This window comes from Eretmochelys imbricata, chromosome 1 (genome assembly GCF_965152235.1).
Source record: "Eretmochelys imbricata isolate rEreImb1 chromosome 1, rEreImb1.hap1, whole genome shotgun sequence".
In the NCBI taxonomy this organism is placed as follows: Eukaryota; Metazoa; Chordata; order Testudines; family Cheloniidae; genus Eretmochelys; species Eretmochelys imbricata.
The window spans coordinates 227,094,487-227,111,202 of NC_135572.1; the positions used below are offsets into that span (position 1 = coordinate 227,094,487).

Below are 16,716 nucleotides of genomic sequence, written 5' to 3' on the forward strand. Positions count from 1 at the left end.
TTCATAATTCCAAAACACTGTTAAAAGATTACCTACTCAATGAAAATTTCCATTCAGGTTACATACCATGCAGGCATAGTGTCAATGGAATGTACATGGCAGTTCATTGACACCAGGGTGCATGCTTGCAATATGCTCTTTAAGCCATTATCTCTTGATCAAAGGGCAACTGATTTTCACCAGAATACACAAAGACACTCCTGGAAATGGGGAATATGTGCCTGTCAAATTTCAGGTTCACACCATGGGATGGGGTGTTTAACCTCCGCCCCCCCCCCACTCCCCTGGAAAGGTTTAATGCAGAGTGAGAAGAGGGGCTAATTAGCCCAACAAGTCACAGCTCAGGGGAATCTAGGGAAACTAGGGAGATGGTGGAATCTCCTTCCTTAGATATTTTTTAAGGTCAGGCTTGACAAAGCCCTGGCTGGGATGATTTAGTTGGGGATTGGTCCTGCTTTGAGCAGGAGGTTGGACTAGATGATCTCCTGAGGTCACTTCCAACCCTGATATTCTATGATTCTATGATTCTATGAATCAGGTGGCCGGCAATCCCCTGATTGAGTGAGGGAGCCCAGCTGAGGAAGAAGGAGCTGGGCTGGGACTGTAAAGACAGGAAATTGGAAGCAGAAGGGGGCTGCTGGGAAAGGATGCAGTTACTCTTTGGAAGACGGAAGGAGTGTTTGGAGGCTATAAGGACAGGTAGCCCATAGTTACTCCCTGGGAGAGGGGAGTAAGGAGGTTGGGAAACCCAGAGAGGATGGAGTGGCAGATGGTAGGAGAGGGCTCAGGGAAAGCCAGTAAGGTCCAGGGGGGAACCTTGACTGGCTAGAGGGTCCCTGAGCCAGAACCTGAAGTGGATGGTGGGCCTCGGTTCCCCGTCCAGCCACTGAGAGAGTGGCACCCTGGAGCAGTGAAGGAGAAGACTGCCTGAGACTGCTGGTATGGAGAGACACTTTGAAAGACTTTGGTATCCTGGAAGGGGGAAGCACATACAATGACCTGGCTGGAGGGCTAAGTCATGAAGAGGCAGCAGCAGCATGTGGAGCGAGAGAGGAGCCTCTGACCCAGAGAGAGAGGCAGAGAGATGGTGTGTAACTGTGGGAAGAGGCATTCACCTGGCTAGCTATTCCCCAGTGTGACTAGGAGAAGGTGCCATCCTAGCGGTGAGTGGAACATCCCGTCACACACCACATTCCACTAAGGCACTAGAGCTGCCATTTTAAAAAAAAGTGTCTCTTATTTCACACTCTTTGTTCTCAAAAATGACTACATCATTTCTGCTCAAACTTTCCAGGAAAACACACTCCTAGGCTGGGAATAAATTTGTTAAATTTCAGCCTGAAAGGTAAAAGCTTGCCAAAGTTATAAGCATCTGAAAATGACAATTTATAATGAAACCGTCTGTGGAACTTTAACTATAAGCATCACTGTGTGCTCCACTTGTTTTATGTATGACATTACTCTTCCAGAATTTTAACTGAGTAGAAAGGTTGGTCTGTGTTTTCATCATACTGGGCCAGATTCACTGGAACTTCGTGATTGCTTTGTGCTGCTCCATCATCATAAAGCAGCTGTAAATCCAATTTAACCAGCAAGCTAAACTGGATTTACAGCTGTTTTGCATGGTGTGCTGCAAAGCAGCCAGAGTGTACCGGTAAATCTGATACATTATGCTTTTGTAATCATACTTTTTTATGGTGGCTGCCTGGGAATGGTCACCATAATTGTAGCTGTAGTTTGTTAAAACCAGAATGAAATAATAGACATTTGTGAAAGAATTTCAGACAAGACAATTAGTGAATAGGAAAGGAAGAGTTAAATTCAGCCAATTAGTTCTGCTGCAAATAATTTGACTAGCTCTAGTGATGACTGGCTAATGTTTGCTTTAAAATACCTCTGATCAGTAGATAATCTTTAATTCCCCAGCAAGCTGACTGGTTGATGAAACCCCTGTTGGATTTTGATGGCAAGTAGCACGTAATACATCTGAAGCACTACAGAAAGAACACAACAAACAGATGTACAAACTTTTTCAGGGCACACTCCAATTCATTCTTTTCATTATCAGCTTCTTGGAGCTGGGAGAAAACTCTGACCAGGAACTCTTCAAAACTGGAAAGTAAATGAGGTTCATCTTTTCTCAGCTGTGACCAAAGTTGTCTTATGTTGCTCTCGCTGAGGGATGAAAAGAAAAGAGAATAAAGCGTTTGTTAGGAGATGTTTGCAGCAGCCTAGTAACACAAAGAAAATTTCAGCAGCTCATTCTTAGTTATTAGGTCTTCTCTAAATATATGCGTCATTCAGAGCATTACTGAAATCCCTAGACTGTGATATAAAATCTCTTAGACTGTTCCACAAGGAGGGGTCAGAGCTTCCTTTTATAATGGATACCACAGAAACTATATCTAATTAGTGGTTGCAAAAGATTTATCATTAGGCTAGAGAAGAGATACATGTTTTATTACTACTGATGCAGGCCCTGATCCAGCTCTGATTGCAGTCAGCGGAGAGACTCCCACTGCTTCCAGTGGGAGCTGGACAGAGGGCAAACTCACTTAAAGCCTTTTTCATTGAAAGTCAATGAGACGTAAGCTCCGAAGTGCCAACTTGGGCTCCTAAGTCACTTACACACTTGAAAATTTTATCCATGGTCTTCCACTTCACCAATTATGTTTGATCAGCTTAGTTCCAGGGTGGGACTGTTTCAAAATTGAAGCATTTCATTTTCAGAAATCTCCCATTTCAAAACCAAAACACGTTTTATTTAAAAACATTTGCCAAAAATGAAACATTGGATCATTGCAAAACACAACAGGATAAAAGGCACTTTCAGATTGGCCAAAATTCCTGTGAATTTCATATTCCATTTTTCTGACCTGCTCTATTTTGCATGCACATTAAAGGCTCCATCCTGGACAGTGCAGGGGTGGAGTGTTGCTTGTATAAATTCAAGGTAAAAAGTGGTGAGTATGACAGGAAAAGCAGGGGAATCTGATCCTGCAGGAATGAAAGCCCTGCTGCACAGCTGCCAACCTACTCCTGCCTATTACAGGGAGTAGGATTTAGAGAGGATAGCTAAGAACCTCCGTAGTATGAAGAGGATCACTTAAGGCCACATCCTGTGAGACTTGCCCATTCTCCACCCACACCCTCTCTTTTCTCCTGTGCTCAACCATACATGTGCACTTGCATAGCCTCCATTCCCACTTGAACTAGAATATAAGCTTGTTTACCACTTCTGTACACCATGAAAGGACCTGTAGGATCAAGGCCCTAGAGGAGCAGAGACAACCACATTGTAAATTAATATTCTGAACTCTACCTTAGAATCAAGTATCTAGGGACTGAGTGAAAGCCCACTGAACTCAACAGAAAGACTCCCATTACCGACTTTAGTGGACTTTGGCCTACACACCACACTGCTCAGTGATCACAACTAGGGAGGCTCTTGCATGTCCAGCATATTTTTGCAGTCAATTTTCTGCACGTCATTCCATTAGCTTATAAATATATCTTGTAGATGACCTTGTCTCAATTATATACAGCATAGAACTGGGCAGTATGAAACACAAAACATTTCACAATTATTCTAACTCTTAAAAATGAAAGTAAGGCACAGCCTATCTGTGTAAACTCGGATAGGAAACTTGTCTTTCAGTGAATAAACAAATCAAAGCTATGGTCTCTTTTCTTGCCCTCCACACAATTTCTTTACATCTTGTTTCCCTCACAAATGGGAGCTTTCAGAGAATCACTAAACTCACAGTTTGTGTTTGAAATGCCCCACAGGAACATGTAAGACCTGATGGCTATTTTAACAATCAGCATGTTCCTGAATTAGCCTTACTGAACAGTATGTATCTAGTGTTTACTGGATAATGCCTGGTAAGCTTCAGTGGAGGAAAGACAAACAGACTAATTCAAAATCATTTGGAGAGATCAGAATGAAAATGATGTTAGAGGTAAAAAGAAAAAATATCACAGCATTCAGCATTCTGACAACTTCATATTTTAGAGCAGTAATTTTATTTAATTGACAAATGTCACACAAACAGACTGAAAGCCCCTGGGGGGCAGTCATCGTCTTTTTGTCCTGTGTTTGTACAGCACCTTGCACAATAGGGTCCTGGTCTATCACTGTAGCTCGTAGATGCTACCGCAATGTAAATGATTAATGATTATTATTAATAATCATTAATAACTACACCGGTCTGAAAGAGAACTCACGATTTTTGTTATTCTTAATTGATATAAAGGCAATTTAAGTGGTCTTTGCCAAAGGATTGCTCTCCAAGGATTCTTTATTTGCAAATTATGCCATTTTTGAATACACAGATAGCATATCAATATTACGTACTTTCAGAACATGTGCCACATCAGTGCTTCATTTGTGTTGTTCCCACATGGCACAAAGGCATGTGACTATGAGAGTTTAACTGTGTTATCCTCATGAGGCACAACTGCGTGGCTCTCAGGGGTTTTTTCTGACCTGCTCTATTTTGCATGCAGGGTTTTTTTAATTTCATCACTTGCAGCAGCCAAGGAATGATATGAGATCGCTACATCACAAGAGGCCCTAATTCTGGATCTCTCTGTGCAGTTAGTCAAATGCATCTCCACTGAAGTCAAGGTTGACACACCAGTGCACAGTGGGTGTAAATGAGAAGAGAATCAGGCCCAGGGTTTTCTAACAAATGTAGAGCTAAATCATAAAAGATAATGAATTGTACATTGTCGATACTGCGGCTGGTATGACTTACTCTTCTAAGATCTTGTTAGTTCCAAGCCGGTCCATCAGATCTGAGAACTGCCGGTCCTCGTCGTCCTCCTCATCAGCTTTAGCACAGTTCTCTTCCCACTTAGACTGATAGACATTTTCATTGTCAGACTCATGCATTTCATTCACAGAGGCCATCTGCCCAAACAAAAACTGACCTAAAATTTAAAGATGTACATCATTGAAAAAAATCCGTTTATAGAGTAACTAGGAGTCATTAAAAGAAACAGTGACATTTATTAGCAGGCTGTCTCTACACTCAGAGCTGGGGGTGTGATTTCCAGCTCATGTAGACGTACTCATGCTAGTGGTCATTGAATTAGAGCACTAACCATTGTAGTGGAGCCGGGGCAGCATGGGTAGTGGCACGGTGCTGCATGGGCTAGCAGCACCAAGTATGTACCCACTGGGTTCGGGTAGGTTTGTTCTCTGTATGGCTAGCCCATGCCACCTCTTATCACTGCTACATTACTATTTTTAATGCCAGCTCAATGAGAGCTAGCCAGGGCTTAATTTGTGCCAGGACTTGCCAGAGCTGAGCCCCAGCACCTCTTTCATGACAAATCAAACACTGGAGCTAGTACAACTACGTCTACATGAGCTGGCCGTCACACCCTCAGCTCCAACTGCAGACAGTCCCCACGCCTGAACTTCACAACAAACAGAGTTTGGGTAGGAAGGAAAACGCTAGTTTTCTCATCTTGAAGAGGGAATGTGGCCTATCAACTTGTTAAGGAAAAGTTAGCACATGTGACTCCATTTTGGTTTGGGGCCCACCTTTGTTTAAATGCCAGCACATCATACACCAGGAGGAGTGAACCTTAGATACTGAATCCCTGTGAAAATCCTCCTCTTTGTCTCCAGCCTGCCTTGACTCCCAGTATCTGGTTTTTGTTAGTCTCTAAATCCCTGTCTCTTGTCCTTGATGTGAGGCCTCCCATTCTGATAACAAAAGTTACTGATGCATGGCTTTAGGACCACGCTGTGTAATTAACATACTGGTATAGCACGAGGAATGCACCAAGCAGGGATAGGTGGTAGATAAGACAAGGGTTTGTTTATTGGCTAAGGTTTCCGATGCACGAGGGCAACATGCTTTGCTAAAAAGTATATAACCTTTGTATAATCTGTATTCAGGGTCCCCCCCTGGCTAGCAGAGGGGCACCACGCTTGAGCGTAATAAACTGAGTGTCTTTTGGGAACTCTGCAGTTGTGGACTTTGTTTCTGTGCCTCAGCCTAGATTCGAACTGTGCGTGTCCTATCAGGTGTAATTCGTAGCATTGGTGTGCGTGTCCTATCAGGTGTAATTCGCAGCATTGGTGTGCGTGTCCTATCAGGTGTAATTCGTAGCATTTGTGCGCGTGTCCTATCAGGTATAATTCGCAGCATTTGAGCGCGTGTCCTACAAGGTATAATTCGCAGCAGTTGTATGCGTGTCCTACCAGGTGTAATTCGTAACACAACTAGAGCAAGAGATCTGGAGTCAGGACTTCTGGGTTTTACTCCTGGGTTTGCCCTTAACTCACCATTTAACCCTGGATAAGCCACACAGGCCAAAAATTTCAAATTTACATGCCTAGATTGATACCAGTCAGCTTTGTGTTCTTGGGGAACCAGGGTCTAGTATCGAGCCTGTCTGACTCATGAAAGACACCCCCTCTCCCCCAGCCTCTGTTTAAACCAAAATCCATCAGAGAAAAAAACTTGCAGAGAGCAGTGAAGGGCATTGGGAGGCACACCTAGACCGGTCCTGACAAGGGAGACAAGATTAAGACATCTCCATTAGCATACAGAATGAAGAACAGAGACAACTCCCCTAGCCTCATCTGCATGAAAGATGGGACAGGGATTAGCATAAAGAATGAGGAACAGAGAACCGCACTAAATTCTGGACCAGAAAAGCAGGGACGCACTGCATCATGGGAATCCCTGCTCCAGATGCTAATAAACCTATGCTTGCACACACCCAGCTCAGCAATTATCAGACCAATTCTAGTTATAAATCCTTGATTGATATCCAAAATACTGAAGCAGCCTAGTTGCCTGGTGAGCTCCCTGGAAGAAAACTCCACCCAGAGCCAAGAGTGATCAGGTCCTATTGTCTAGCCTAAAGAAAACCCTTGAGTCATCAGTTTACCAATAAACAAATCTAGTGTTCTCTCTTGAACCATTGTATTTTCTCTACAAAAATCCCTACTCACCCTCCAGTCCGTGTTCTGATGCTTAAATCCAAACTATGCATCAGTTCCACTGGGACTCCATCTCCTGACTGATTGTGCTGGGGGCTCTGCCTGTCTCCTGCCCTCAGGACCCTGAGCTACCACCATCACCTGGGAACCCCGACCAGTTCAAGCTCCATGGAATGGGTGAGAACCCCCTCTTTCTCTCTCTCTTTATTTTCCTTTCTACCTCAGGTATTAATCTTTAATAATGTATGTTATCTTGGTTTAGCCCTCCTTGTGTAGTCATCACTATTATTCAATAAATAACTTTTATGGTTAAGCTGGTTGCTTCTCTCTCTCTCTCTCTCTCTCTCTGAACTCTACTCGTTTGTGTTTTTAGCTTCCCCCATTTACTCTGCAGCAGCGCTTCTTTTACCTAAGCTAAAGATCCCTGTAGTGCCCAAAAATCCTGTGGGGTTTGCTCATCAAGTGGGCTACTCCCAGTACAAGTGTAACGTGAAAGTGGGATAGGGACGTGTTAAACCTGTGGTACATGGGGGCGGGAGGCAGCTGAAAGTGATGCTCAGCCCAGGCTGTTGAGACCAGGGGCGCATAAGGATGACAGCTTGAAAGTTCTGCTTAACCCAGCCCATTGAGTACAGGGACACATGAGGGGATCAGCTGGAGGGTGCTGATTGATCCGGTCCGCTCAGACTGGTTCTGTTAGTGCGTGTGTGTGTGTGTGTTCATCTCATTCTAGGGCTGGAGGAACCCAGCCCTGGGGAACCTAGGTCCTGCAGGGTAGCTCCATTGGGAAGGGGACTTGCAGAAGGGAAAAGTAGAGCTCCATATGAACTCACAAGTGACATAAGCAGTACATTGATAGAATTACAGAGCCCCACTCCCCCAGAAGAGCGTACCCCAAAGTAACAGGCACATCTGGTAACAAGATTCAGGCACTCAAACTCATAAATAAGTGTTCTGATTTCCAGAGGCACTGAGCATCCTCAGTTCCCTTTGACTTCAAAGTGAGTTTGTCTGAGTAAGGACTGAATAAAAATGGAAGGATCCGGCATAATAAAATAAATACATAATAGGTATTAATAATAATTTTACCTGATATTTTAATATTTTGCTTTTTCAGCATGTTATCAGATCTTGGCCTACAATGGATCCCCAGCTGAGTCCCTAATGTACTTCTCAATCAAACTTAGATCTTCCTTGAGCTGCTTTTTCCCCATTCAACTTTACATATTTGCAAAAATCTGTTGACTTAAGGAAGCTCCTTCTACCTACTCAGGACTTTTCCGTATCTGTCTTGAGTTACATACATTTCTAGAATCTCATGCCTATTGCTGATGCAGAAACACATCATAATTGTAGCATCATGATGGCCAAACGATTATTAAAATATTCACAGTGGATCAGATTGTTAGCTGTAAGTTGATGCTGGTTTATGCCAGCTAAGAATCTGGCCCAGTGCATGTGTTTAGAAACAGCAGACCACATTCTGGCCTTGGATTCAGGACCATTGGAGTAAATGGGAGCCATGTACATCTGAGAAGAAAATTTGACCATGAAACTGTCTGCAAAATACATAGTGTCTACAGGTGCATCCGATGAAGTGAGCTGTAGCTCACGAAAGCTTATGCTCAAATAAATTGGTTAGTCTCTATAGTATCTACAGTATTTTCATCACAGAACTGGATAGCTTCCCTTGTCTCTCCCTCCAGTCTATCCAAACCACTGCCCTGAAGATCTTTCTCCTCTCTGACTGCTCTACCGATAGCTCCTCACTCTTCAAATCTCTTTCAGCAGCTTCCTCTTCCATTTGACATCAAGTTAAAGCTTCTCATCTTCATCTTCACAGTCCTTCAGAACTCTGCCCCTTCAGTCTCTCTCACTCCAACTGGCCCTCTGACTCCCTGCACTCTTCCCAAACCTCCCTCCTTCCAGCCCTTTTTTGTGTATTTCTCCCACTCTTGGCTTCCTGTCTTTTTCCATGCCAGTCCTGAATGTTTGGAACCCTATCCTCCTTCTCACAAATCAGTCAGCCTCCCTCTTGTCTTCAATGGTATTTTTCCATTGATTTTGGTGGGAGCCTGAGCAAGCCTCTGGCCTGTCCTGTAAACACACTTCTTCCCCAAAGTATTTCAGCACTCATCTCCTAAAAATAGAGTTGGTTGAAAAATGGGGAAGTTTTCAGCTGAAAATTCTGATTTTTTCCCCCCCTGGAAATACAAAAACCAAAATATTTTGATTCAGAAATGTTGCTGTTCTATCTCATGGGACTTTGTAATACATCATTACAAAGTCATGCCCCCATTATCGGCTACAGGCCAAGCTCCCTGTGCTATGATGATATCAGGATACACCTTGGAGGGTGAGGCAGTGGTTCCAAGGGAGTTTTTGGCCATGGTGCAACATTAGAGATGCAGTCCAGCCAGGGAGCCCAAGCCACGGAGGAGAATGGGAACATGAGGCATCCAAACTACAGCTCCCTTGAAGCACTGTGGCAATCTTCCCTAATCAAAATATTTTGGGTTTCGGCCATTCATTTTTTGGGGGGGGCGGGGGGGGCGGCTGAAAAATCAAAATTTTCCATGGAAAGCTGACCCTTCTTGTGAAAAATGTTGTTTAGTAGAAAACCTAATTTTCCCTTGAAAAACAGTTTAGATGGAAAAATTTTGACCAGACCTACTGACAAGGCATCCCCTAGAACTCCTTTCTGGTGCCATGAAACCTCTCTGAAGCAACTAATCAAGTGCCTGACAAAAATTAATTGCATAATGGAGGAGGTCTTCTAATAAAGGTGGAACAGAACTGTGCTCAGGTATGTCAGAGGGGCCTTTTGTGCAGGGTTGACTGCATGCATCAGAACTACACTGCAGGTTCCTTAGGGAACCATGTCTCCTTACATGTCTGTGAAGTACTGAACATGGATGGAGGTATACGCAGATTTGCATTTCAAAACTCACTTAATCCTGTTGTGAACTCCTCTGGCGTAAGTGAACCGTTGCCATCTGCATCCAGAGTATCAAAAACTTTCTCCAGCTCCTCCAGGCTAAGAGGTAGCTCACCATGAAGTCTCTGAAATGACAAACCATGCCTCCATTACTCTATTTATTATAAAAGTGGTTAGTGGAAGAGAAGAATCTGAAGAGCAAGACAAGAAAAACAGTAATTTAGAATGAGAGAACTCTTAAGTTTCCTACAAAACGGAAATTCCTCTCGCCCCTCCCCCCAAAAAAATCCATTTTGAAAAGTTTGAAATGAAACATTTCAGATTTTTCTAAATAAAACATTTTCGTGTTGACAATTCTATTAATTTTTATGTTACTATTTTATTTTTTAATTTAATTTACCTCTCTATTTTATTATTTTAAATATTATTTTTATTTTATTATTGAAATTTATTTAAATATATATTTTATATTTGTACATTATTTGCTAGGGTAATTTAATTTTTATTATAATAAACATAAAACTATTTTATATTATATTTTCTTTTTCATGGTGTCTCCTCTTTTATTTGGAAACTGAGCAAATCTGATATGGAATCAGTGAGACAAAAATGGATCAGAACAATATGAAAGTTATTTAAAAATCAGAGTGACATAATGGGATATAAATTAATCTGCAGTATATGTTACTGCAAGAGTCTGATATCACAGACATAGAGTTGTGTTCAGGGATGAATAGATTATGGGATTCAAAAAAGTAGTAGTTAAAGAACTAGCAAGAGCAAGGCTCCCCTCATCTGAATGGGCGTGGTGGTTACCTCGCTTTAAAGGATAAACAGGGCAAGACCTGCTCTGTATATTTGGATGGGATATTGAGAAGGTTCCCATTGACTTCAGTGGAGCAACTTGTGGGCTGAGGACAAGCCTTAAAAGACCCACTGCCATATCCAGAGTCTCTTTCCAGGCAGTTTTATTTCCCAGACATAGGTTTAAAAACCACAACCAATGAAAACAATTCCTCAGCACACCCTGGGCTACAGCTCCCAGAGGATTTTCCCTTTGCCTCTCTCAGTCTTTCCTGCTTCAGGGCCAACTGAAAGATTCTCCTATGTTCTTTTAACTGAGCACCAGCTCTCTGCGCTTTCTCCCTGGAGACCTTTTCCCCCAGATCTATGTGCTGCCCCTCCCTCCTAACTGGCCAAGCTGGGAGCACTGGTTCTACCACAGAGGAACTGGACCTGCCTCATTTAAAGGCTCTGAGTATCTGAAGCAGGCTCTGAGTATCTGAAGCAGGCTCTGAGTATCTGAGCTAACACTGATGGAGAAACTGTAACTTCACAATTTGCTGGACTCTGTATTTTTTTAATTCTCAACTTTTAACCTCAGGTAGAATATAAAGTCAAAAGGAGAGACTTGATCCCACCTCAATTTTACACCAGTGAAACTGCATTGATTTCAGTGACATTACTCTAGATTTACATAACGATTTAGTGAGAGGAGAATCAGGCCCGGTGTTTTCAAAAAGGATGTTTTTGTAATTTCATCTTTAATCCGCTTAGCTAGAAACAAAAATAAGCATAATGCAATGCCGTTTCAAGTGGTTTCATGTCACTGAGTCCTAGTGCCCTTTATATCTATTTTTAAATGAATTGGAGATTTACTCATATATAAAGCTCACCACGCATGCTAAACAGCTCCTGAAAGAGCTGTTTCATGTTGTGAAATCAAAGACAAAATTACGTTCTTCTCTTTGCAACTCAAACAAGTTCTCTAACACCCTTCTCAGAAGCTCATAGCAAATAGAGTTACATTTCCTCTGTAAGTGTAGAACTCAGACTTGAATGGGAATAAATATCTGTTACCCTCTCTGTAGCAACAGACATTAAAGTTCGAAAATATGTGAGGGTTCTCTTGTATTAAAAAATAAATCCTACTTTCTTTTTACCATTTTAATCCACATACATAAATAAAACAAAATGGTGATCCAGGAAGATGCCTAATGGTCCAAATGTTCAAACATTTACTACCAGGAATAACACACTTACTACTGTGATTTCAATTACTTCAGTGGGACTACACAGTGTAGTAAGCACTACAACCAACAGTAAATGTTTATTCTAACATTTTTTTTAAACAAGTAACTTGAAAAAATCCATAAATACACACAACAGAAAACCTGCAACTGGCAATAACCTGAGCATTGATTTGTTTTTTCAGAATGGGTAATTCTCAATGTGTTGGGCACTTTTGACTATTACACTAAGCAGCTTTGTATGTAAAGGTATTAAATCCTCCAAAAATTGTATTTAAGACATTTCCACTGTCACTACTTTGCTACTGCTCCTAAATTCTATTTAATCCATTAGCACTGAAGTAAAAAATTAATGAATACACCCAAGGAGTGCTCTGCATGTAAAACATGACTAGCTCAGAGTGGGTTGTTGTTGTTTTCCACAACATACATGATAGAATATCCCTCTGCACATTTTCACAGAATGGTCCTGATCCTGTTCTCCGTAGCATCAATGGCATTTTGCCATTGAATTCAATGGGATCAGAATTAGGCCCCTTACATTTTAAAATTATTTCCACAAAACATTGATTTAATAAGCACAATGTGAACATATCAAAATAACATAGAGTACACTTTTGTTTGCATAAGTGTATTTAGAAATATGTTCCGACTGAGTTTTTGTACCATTTTACTGGTTGGGGAAAGAGGATGAATGGCTTGGAATGGCATTTGTTGACAAAATATGTAAGAGAAAATAGATGAACTAAACACATTTCTGATTCTGCTGTAAATCAGGAGTAACCCCAATGAAGTCAGTGGAGTTACTCCAGTTAAAGTGAAAAGGAAAATCAATTGCTTTGCGTTTTATAAATTGTACATTTGCTTTGAGCTTCCATTTTACGTGTTGGTTTGTATATGGTAAAACTATTGTACTGCATCATTTCACCAATTTTGCTTTACCTGCATGTCACGCCGAGCGATGAAGCCTTTGCCCTCCACATCACAGATCTGAAAGAACTCGTGTGCTTTCCCCAACATGGCTAGTTGTTGCCCGGGGTCCTGTTCTGTCCTGCTCCACTCTGTATCTCCTAGTGGCCCAGGACTGGCACAGTCCCCTTTTATTCTGTCCGTTGTCACAGGTCTGGTCACAGAAGTATTCTGGGACGCTGCCATCCCATTTACTCCCAGACTATGGTCCAAAACCTGTATGCTGAAGGTAAGAAAGAGAGCACATCAGAGCCTCTCAATGATGCTTTCCATCATCTCTTAGCAACGACCTCTTTAATTAGCCACTGAAGCCTAGGAGAAGAAAAAGCTTTTTGAAAATGCCTACCATGATCTATTCCATTAATAGACCACACTAGAGCACACGGAAAATGGTGAACGAGGAAGGGAAAAAGATCTACGACTGAAAGGAATCTCAACACAAAATCAGCCCGTTTAATGAGCAATATAGACAACTAATTCATGTGAACAACAAGAAAATCCAAAGTATGGGCAAATTAAAAAAAAGGAAAAGAACAATTTATAGTCACTACAAGTACTCACTTGGCATTCTTTCTGCTTAATTATCGACTGTCAAGACTCATAGTTTGTGTGCAGTCCCTTAAGCTTTTGGAATATGGCATATTCTTGTGCAAAATAACGAAGACTGATGGAAATCGATGAGTCAGTTTTTTAAAAGGAAATAAATGGAGCTGAGAGAGAACAAGAAAATGGACATATGGAATTTTGAAATGTCTATTTAGGCTGCCCCTTACAGCATGTGTTTTCGAATATTCACTGGAACCATAAGAACAATTATACAGTCAATTTTCTTGGCATGTTTTGAGTTGATATTTTGAATAGTACCCAAGCCCTTTTCCCAGCAGTGTTTGGGAAAGTATATCTTATGCTACCCATAAGAAAATATTCTTAATCAAAAGTCTGGAGATATATGGTTTTTATCTTAATTTATTCTGAGTGGTCTGATATAAACAACATTGGATTTTCTTTTTCTTTTTCTATCTAAACCAATTTAAATTATGCTACACAGAGCATCAGCGCAAAGAGAAGAGGATTTGCAAAAGACAAGATTTTTTAAAAAACTTTATGCCTATGGGCTCAGACATAGTTTGAGTTCCTTCATGTGAAGTTTCTTTCCATATTTTGGTCTCTTAAAGAGAATAGGTCTGATCACACACTGGTATAAATCAGGAGAAACTTCATTGAATTCAATGCAATTACTCCAATGTAAAACTAGCGTGAATGAGAGGGGCATCAGTCCCCTTCTTCTATTCCAGTGAAGTATAACAGTGGGCTGTACTTGGGATTGAAAGTGAAATCCAAGAAAAACTGCAGCTTCTCCATTCCACAGTGCCTGACTCCTAAGGCTATGTCTACACGGGCAATTGAGTGACAAAACTTTTGTCTTTCAGCTGTGTTAAATTCCCCTCCGCCCCGAAAGACAAAAGTTTTGCTAATGGCAAGCGCCAGTGCGAATAGCGCTTTGTTGGCAGCAAACGCCGCTCGTTGGGAGTGGAAGTTTTTTGTCGGCAGGAGAGCCGACAAACAGCGGCTGCACAGTACGACTTTTAGCGGCACTGCTGTAGCAACACAGCCATGTCACGACAAGCTGTGTAGTGTAGATATAGCCTTAGTAGAACAGGTCAAAGAGAGCATGTAACATATATGCTTGTCAGCCTGCACTGGCTACCCGTTTAGTTCCAGTTCTGGAATATTTGTCCTGATCACTAAGGGCCAGATTTACCAAGGTATTTAGGCACCTAAAATTGCAGATAGGTGCCTAATGGGATTTTCAAACGTGTCTAAGCAGATTGAGTGCCTAACTCATACTGGTTTCAATCTGGCCTAGGACTTAAGTGCCTAACCTATTCAGGTGCGTTTTAAAATATTTAGGCACTTGAGTACCCTTGAAAAATCTAGTTTCTAAGGCCCTTAATGGCCTATGCTGGCACAGTCTTGGAAACAACTTCTCTGTTACCTGCTGGGGCAGCTTCAATCCCTCCAGGACATTAGAGCTGACAGAACCCTGCCTCAAACTCTCAGCAGCCAAAATCAATGTTTTCTACACACAAGGCTCCAGGCTATGACCCACCCTACCAAGAGAGACAGAATGAGCCTGAGTTATACCACATTCAGGACACCCCCCAAAACTAAACTTTTTCCTGAGACAGTCCCCAAGGGACAGAGTGGAAGAAGACCCAGCAAGGTTCTTCTGCAAGTCAGTAACTGGTGGCTAAAACAGGGTCTGAGAGGAAGAGTTTGGTCTCACTTTGGAGAGAACTTGTTCAGTGTTCAAGCATAAAAAGAGACAAAGCTGAGACAGTGTAACATCCAGACTGTGTCTTCTCTCCACAGGGACAGTCCTCTCCCATCAAGCACTTCCTGAGAGCAGAGCTGTCTAATTTTCTAGATGTAATCACACGATAATGTCCCCATTGGGAAACTATTTGTCATAACAGAGCTCACTTTGAGTTCTAAGAATGTAACAAAGCCTAGATATTACAGTAATAGGAGCTTTACAAATGCAGAGATCAATTCCTGAGAATGCATATAGCCCAGGGGTGGGCAAACTTTTTGGCCCGAAATCCCCATCTGGGTGGAGAAATTGCATGCAGGGCTATGAATGTAGGGCTGGGGCGGGGGGTTGGGGTGCGGGAGGGAGTGCAGGGTGTGGGCGGGGTGCGGTGTGCAAGAAGGGGCTCAGGGCAAGGGGTTGGGGTGCAGGAGGGGTGTGGTGTGCAGGAAGGGGCTCAGGGCAAGGGGTTGGGGTGCAGGAGGGGTACAGTGTGCAGGAAGGGGCTCAGGGCAAGGGGTTAGGGTGCAGGAGGAGTGTAGGGTGTGGCAGGAGGCTCAAGGCAGGGGGCTGGGGTATGGGGTGCAGGCTCCAGGCCACTGCTGCTTACCTCGAGCGGCTCCGGGGTGGCAGCAGCATGCAGTGGGGCTAAGGCAGGTTCCCTGCCTGCCCTGGCCCTGCGCTGCTCCCAGAAGTGGCCAGCATGTCCGACAGTGGCTCCTGGGTGTGGGGTGGAGCAGGCGCCTCTGCCATGTGCTGCCCTTGCCTGTGGGTACCACCCCGAAGCTCCCATTGACCATGGTTCCCTGTTCCCGGCCAATGGGAGCTGTTGGGGGGCGATGCCTGCAGCCGAGGGCAGCGCATGGAGCCCTCTGCCCCCGCCTTTCCCCAGAGGCCGCAGGGACGTGGTGCCAGCCACTTCTGGGAGCGGCGCGGGGCAAGGGCAGGCAGGGAATCTGCCTTAGCCCCGCTGCACCATGGGACTGGCAATCCTGTGGGCCAGACTGAAAGCTTGATGGACCAGATCCAGCCCATGGGCCACAGTTTGCCCTCCCCTGACATAGCCTGTAAAAATGAGGTGGTATTCCTTTCAATAGTTTGTGAGCCCTCTCGCGGTGCTAACTGTCTTCTATGTTTCAGAAGTACATTAGAACCTCAGAGTTAAAAAAACAGAGTTACGAACTGACCAGACAACTACTCACCTTGTTTGGAACCGGAAGTACGCAATCAGGCAGCAGAAAAAAGCAAATACAGTACTGTGTTAAACATAAACTACTAAAAAAAAGAAAGGGAAAGTTTAAAAAAAAGATTTGACAAGGTAAGGAAACTTTCTGTGCTTGTTTCATTTTTAAAAGCAGCATTTTCCTTCTGAATACTAAAGTTTCAAAGATGTATTAAATCAATGTTCAGTTGTAAGCTTTTGAAAGAACAACCATAACACTTTGTTCAGAGTTACAAACATTTCAGTGTTCCGAGCAACCTCCATCCCTGAGGTGTTCTT

At 42.8% G+C, this 16,716-nt stretch overlaps 1 protein-coding gene across 1 annotated transcript in view; it reads right to left on the reverse strand.

Annotated features, from left to right (window-relative positions):
- The window catches only part of CRACR2A (calcium release activated channel regulator 2A), a 90,456-nt gene that overhangs the window by 59,162 nt on the left and 14,578 nt on the right, over positions 1-16,716 (reverse strand). Inside the window, exons 2-5 of the mRNA XM_077825034.1 lie at positions 12,878-13,127; positions 9,919-10,030; positions 4,761-4,935; positions 2,029-2,175 (exon numbers count right to left, since the gene is read on the reverse strand). Coding sequence (XP_077681160.1) covers positions 2,029-2,175; positions 4,761-4,935; positions 9,919-10,030; positions 12,878-13,090 — 647 coding nt within the window. The 5' untranslated portion in view covers positions 13,091-13,127. The remainder of the gene's footprint in view (positions 1-2,028; positions 2,176-4,760; positions 4,936-9,918; positions 10,031-12,877; positions 13,128-16,716) is intronic.